We start from the raw sequence: 6,427 nt of genomic DNA, 5'->3' as shown, positions 1-6,427 counted from the left end.
CAGATACATCAATCATTCACTAGTCTAGCAAAAACTAGTTAAAAGACTTTGGGGTTTAAATATACTTTGATATGTTGGTAATGGTTAGAACCCTTGTCCCTTGTTCTCATATTCAGGAGAATTTCCCTCATTTCCTGTTCTTGCCACGATAGGAAGTGAGAGTAAATGTCTCTAACATGGACACACGGGCAAAGAAACAATTTGTTATTAGTAGAATTAGGGAAGGCTAGACCCTGAGTTATCTTTTAATTGGTGTCTGTTTCTCCATTTCTGCTTGTCCCAGTGACAATTTTGTCACCAAAAGAGGAAGTGGGGGAAAATCACCCCAATAGAATAGAGGCAGCAAAAAAAAAAAAAGTACTGGCATTCTAAATCTTCCCTACTCAATACAAAACTAAAAAAAGAAAAATATGGTTTTGTCTGGAGATACATTATCCCTGTAGCTACAATATTATATAAATAATGTATGACTATTATTGTTATTTTTCCTATGGTATTGACTATCCCTGTTTTCCAGTGGAATGAATGGGGAGGGACCGGATTATAACAAAGGCAGTGTTCATTCTTACTTGATACAGAGGAACTTGTTTTTCCGTAACAGCGAAAATAAGCAGAATATTATTCTCCACCAGCTTCTCAATCAGCTGACCAAGAGTCGGATATTCCTAAAGGAGAAATCAAACAAGACATTGTGTATTCTGGTGTGTATCAACTGGATTACCGATCGTATACTGAGGAAATGTTAACATGTCATTTGCAAGTCAGACAAGTTTGTTATTTTCGCATCTGCTGTTCTCTCAATAATGATATTTCTACCTAGAATGATAGGACACTAGATTGGAGATGCAAACTGAAATTTCCTTGGGCTGTGTATGGTCTACTTCTTCCTTTTTGTCCTTCCAGCAGTAGATTTTGTCACTCACTTCCTTGGGTAACAAAGACTGCACATCTATACTTAAGTGACATTTGTTTCCTCCCCCCCCCCCCTATGCTGCTATAAACTTACCCTAAATTATGCCTCTTGTTCTGATCATCTTCTTCTTTCCAGTAATTTTCAGGAGTCCCTCCAGCGCTGCTGCCAGTCTCTGATCCAGCGCTGACTGCTGTGTCTTCTGTGTCCCACAGAGTCTGTGCGGGTGCATGCTGCTGCATTGACTTACCCTGTGTCCCTCCTCTTCCACGGCCCAAGATCTCTACTGCGCATGCGCCCGCCCCATCATCCTTCACGGCCGCCTGAGAATCTTCAGAACTTCGGACAGGAGTGCGTGGCAGAGACACAGGTAAGTTTGTACCTTTTTGATAACTTAAAAAAAAAATGTTTTTGCATATATCTACTGCTTGTTAGCAGTAGATACCGTATTTGCCGGCGTATAAGACGTGTTTTTAGACCCAAAAACATCGTCCGAAAATCGGGGGTCGTCTTATACGCCGAGTCGTCTTATACGCCTGCAAATACGGTATATACAAAACCCCCCGAAGGTTTAATTGTACTTTAATCTCAGTTAAGAAAGTTAAAGTGACACTAAATTTAGGAGATAAGCCTTAAAAATGCATTCAAGTACCTTAACAAAATTGTATCTTATTTGTGTATCACTCTGCTGTAGAATCTCAAATCATCTCTGAATTGGTGCTGACACTGTCCTTCCTTCTGGAGGGTGGCTACTTATCTTCCCCATGGTCCCTGTGTGTGTTGTAAAGTAGCCACCGCTCCAAGCTCACTCCCATGATGGACTACAATCTCATGTTTAGCTTACTCATTTGTATTGAGATTGTAGTCCATCACACGAGTGAGCTTGAAGTCGAGTGATACACAAGTCGAGTGATACACAAATAAGAAACATTTTTGTTAAAAGAGTATTTTAATGTATTTTTAAGATATTTCACTCCTGAGTTTAGTGTCACTTTAAAAAAAGCTTTTCTTATACATGAGTGCATATTTTTACTACCTACAATATTGGAATGAACTACGTCAGTCACTAATTAACTCAATAATAATGTATTTTCTGATGAATATGTTAATTAGCAAAATAGAAAAATATAATTTTTCAATTAGGCAACTGACACTCACAATAAAAGCTAAAAACCGGCCCCTTACAAGACTAGCCAGTATAATCTGGCCCTCTGTTTAATCTGAACATAGGTAATTCAAAATTCAGCACTCAGTATGCTGATCTAACAGATATAACAAATGCATATAGAAGGTCCAGCAATGCCAGTACCAACTACCATTTCATGTGCTACAGCACTCTTCCTCGGGGTTGTGAGCTTGCCAAATTTCTAGACTTTGATGCCTTCGTGTTATCCAGGCTTGACATGAGAACAGTCAGAATATGTTAGTAAGGATGGGACTTGTTTCCAGGCTTATTAGGAGAAAGGAGATTGTAAGGGTGATATGGTGTTTTCTCTCCTAGAAAAGATGGCAACATCATTCTTCATTTCCACCTGGATGTGAAATTATTGAGTCAAAAGGAAGGGGAGTTCCAGACCTCTTTATACAGTATTTTAGGTGAAATATCATACAGGTACAAGTGTTGCTGTTTGGCAAAGCTACCTTTTCTGGTAGTACTTGCTTTTATTAAAGCCATGGAGCTTTTTATAAAATATTTGTATTACTTAATACATAACATAGGGTTTCCACAGCACTTTGAGGTATCTACAGAGATATCGGAGCAATAGCCTTGAGACTAGCAGTTTCTGATTGAAACCATCCAAAGAGGGATGAGTCACTGCTCTGACTTTTTCACATATGCATCTGAGCTATTGAGCTCTGTAAAAAAGAGGCTTTTTTATTTCACTTGCTAGCTGGATAGCTGCATAGTATAAATATGCAATAGCTCATATTTACCTGAATAAAAAATATATTTATTTTAACCCAAACCAAAGTTCTTTCACTAGTCGGCTCTACAAGTTTAAACAGAGTCCCGGCGGCAAAAGTCGCCGGGAGTCTGTTTAAACAGCCCCGATGCTGGCGACGTACACTGTACGTCGTCAGTCACGAAGGGGTTAAATTACAGAATTTCATTTTTTTTTAAAACAAAACTGGAATCCTTTGCAATATTTTGCTGAGTCCATTGCCAGCTTGCATCTAGACAGTCCATGCCTTAGGTAGTATAGCTGATTGTGGAGGTTTAATGATAACTTATTTGATGGCTAAATACACTGACAGTCCTGCATTGCCCCCCACCCCCACCGCACACACACGCACACCCCAATATGTATTACTGATAGGACAGTTAAACACACACAAAGTGGCATGTACCTGGACAGTTGACATGGAGTATTCATTATTGCTGTCTAGATGACACTGACCATCATTGGGTATCACAATACCAGCCAGTTTACTGTCCATACCATAGTGGGAATCAGCGTCTGTCACAAACACCAGCAAATGCATCGATCCGTTCCTCCATCCAATCCTGTCCTGAATTGCAAAGAATTATTATTAAAATAAAGCTCTGTTTGTGTAACATGAACATTTGGACAAAAGCCTCATAAAAACTCAAACATAAAATATGTTGTCTTTTAAACACGAAACAATCATTGGCTGCGTTGTTTACAGTTAAAGTCGTATTAAACTTACACTTTTTTGAAAAATGTATTTAGATCTAACAAATATCCATTGCCCAGCAAAGTTTTTTTTTACATTTTTGTCCAAGCACTTAGTGTTTCTGGACAGATGGCTCCAACTCTCTCAGCTCTGCTTCTCTGAACTTCCTGTCGATTACAAGATCACAAAAGGACAGAGCAGAGTCCAGCAGCCGTCCATCTACTAGCTTGGAGAAAGGAGGAATAAGGAAGAAGGAGTGGGGAGCAGATCATTGGCTTGCCTTGTGTCTGTGTGTTTGTGGAGACACACACATCTTACCAGCACACACAAGTGAGGCTCCATAGGACCCTGCAAGGGAAAGGAGCCACCCTAAAACAGGATATCTGGGCCAGTGCTTCGAGGACCAGCTGATTCTGCAAGAAGAAAGCTGATTCTGTAGGAAGAAAACTTTTAAACAACAAGGGCAGCGTCCATTGTAAGTGATTAATTCCTCATTAGAAATGGCTTAAATGCTTTTTACTTTAATAAACATTTAAGAAAAATAAGAGGGTGCCGTGCTGCATCCAATACTGCATGTAAATAATTAATGGACAAGCAGCAGAGACACTTCACCTGTTCCTTCCATTGGGGTGCAATCGTAGATTAACTCTACATTTTTGTGTCTGTAACAAGGTGAAGGTGGCGGGGCCTTCCCAGCTGGAGTATGGCCTTGGGTCTGTGAGAGGTGACTCATATGCAAAAGTGATTTGTAACTGCAGTTAAGTACCTTTTTTGTCTTGGATAGCCAAGGGAGGGGTAATTGCTCTCTGGGGCTCCTTTTAGGAGAATACTCTTCAATTTCTGTTCTGTCTGAGATAGGCTTTAAGGCTTTGTGAATGGTCACTTATCAGCCTGGTTCTTGGTCCCACCCTTTCCACCTCTTGTGTTTCCCAACTGCTCCTGTAATGGCATGGCCAGTTTCACTGGCCAGTAGGGAGGCTGGGAAAGTGGGAGGGCAGGGGCAAGCTAGACTTTAATAAGAAGTCAAGATTTATGCATACGTCCCAACTTTCTGAGATGGGAAAGAGGGACACCTTCCAACACAAAGTATTTAGGCAAGGGGCACACCCCTCTCACACCCCTAGTTATGCGATCCATTAAGAATGTATATGCCACAAATAATTGGTTGAACCCAGAATTATTTTTCACCATTATATTTCCTTTATACTGCTTTTTAGAAATAGCAAACAAGATAATCAAAAGATATGATCAAGGTTTTCATACAAAATTTGGTAGAATTTTAAAATTTTCATAGATATCTGTACATCAGACCAAAAAGAGGGACACTTAAGGGAGAAAGAGAGACAAAGGAAATTGGTTCCAAAAGATGGGCAGTTGGGAGCTAGGTATATGTATACATGTAGTGGCCTGAATCTTTTGATTAACAGGCTGGTTTGACTTCTCCTTGTGATTTTGTCATCAAATGCTTAACGTGGTCATACACTGTGCGAATTTCGGCCAGTTCTTGAGGAACTGATCGAAATTTGCACAGTGGGTGCCGCTGTGGGCACCCTTCCAGATGGGATACCTCACTCAGCTGATCGAGGGAACCGGTTAGAAAACCTTTGTACAAACAGAGCCGGCAGCCAATGAGCCAGAAGATACAGTGAGAATTCCTCGATCAACGCGCTCATATTGTTGATGGAGGTGGGTTGAGTGAAAAAAAATAAAGCAGTGTATGGGCAGCTTTAGTCTGAATCAATCTAGCTTGTGATAGCATTCCTTTAATGCATCCTAATAATCCATTTTAAAATTTTGATCAGTTGGCAAACTGTCCGTTCATTAAAGTTGCTTCAAATCACATAATGTCACTTAACAAAATGGCCGTCCCCACTCCAGTTTAGGAATTTACACAATTAAATAACTTACTTTACAGACAGTTGCTTGCATGATTGCATCAAATCCCCCCTCTGGAGTGTCGATATTTGCTGATATTGTCTGTTTCTTCACACTGTCATTAAAATCCGTTGTATTATAGGTCAGGGACAAAACATGCTTGTACCCAAAGGTTGGCAAACAAAATCCATATGAACTGCAAAATAAATAAATATATACATTAATCAAATTCCATAGAGATGAAGAATAGATGTACATTTTTATCTTCTTCATTATTATTAATGTAAGGGTAAAAGTTTGGCCCGTGTTCCTCAGATTTCACATAGGGAAAGTACACCAGAGGACTATATGACATGTGGAGCGGTGTGCTGCAATGCATGGAAGGTGATCCCCATTGTGCTATGGTTAAAAGGTTAAACAAGTACATTTGTGTGGTTGTGAGTCTAGTTTTGACTAAGTGATGTAACTGACTTGATTTTGAGATGTTAGCAGAGGTTGCTGTTTAAAACAGAACTAGCCAACAACCTTTTTTTCTCAAAGTTGAATGTCAGGTAGCCAATAAACCATTTTACAGCCAACACCTGGTTTCCTAAGATCCATAATTAAAGGCTCAGTCTACCTAGAAGTAATACTGTAGTTGTAGGTGCAGTCTGGTGGGCTGGGTCAGCCCCTGGCTTCCTATGTTTCTTGGCTATCTAAACAATAATTTCTCCCTACCATCATCTGAGACTGTCCTATTTAGTCAGCAGGAAAATTGTGCTTGTAAAGAGGCTCCCAGAAGATATGTTGACACATTATAAATGATCTCCAAGTTGTCTTTTTATCCTAATCAAACTTACTTTATATCCTTATGATTTCTAAGGACACTTTGCCGCTGATCTCCAAAGTTACCATACCCAAAAAAATAATCTTAGAGGACCATAATGTGCTCACACCCAGCTATGACATATACTTTCCCAAAAACAGGCAGTCACCAGGACAGGAGGTAAAGGGAAATCACTACAA

At 39.8% G+C, this 6,427-nt stretch overlaps 1 protein-coding gene across 1 annotated transcript in view; it reads right to left on the bottom strand.

The window, feature by feature from the left end:
• Positions 1-6,427, bottom strand: part of ITGB6 (integrin subunit beta 6) — a 61,486-nt gene that overhangs the window by 30,831 nt on the left and 24,228 nt on the right. The window contains exons 5-7 of the mRNA XM_018571704.1: positions 5,456-5,618; positions 3,260-3,421; positions 570-665 (exon numbers count right to left, since the gene is read on the bottom strand). Of these exons, the coding sequence (XP_018427206.1) occupies positions 570-665; positions 3,260-3,421; positions 5,456-5,618 (421 nt within the window). The remainder of the gene's footprint in view (positions 1-569; positions 666-3,259; positions 3,422-5,455; positions 5,619-6,427) is intronic.

This window comes from Nanorana parkeri, unplaced genomic scaffold, assembly GCF_000935625.1.
Source record: "Nanorana parkeri isolate BGI_ZX_2015 unplaced genomic scaffold, ASM93562v1 scaffold1812, whole genome shotgun sequence".
In the NCBI taxonomy this organism is placed as follows: Eukaryota; Metazoa; Chordata; class Amphibia; order Anura; family Dicroglossidae; genus Nanorana; species Nanorana parkeri.
This window is presented reverse-complemented; position numbering and strand designations above follow the sequence as displayed.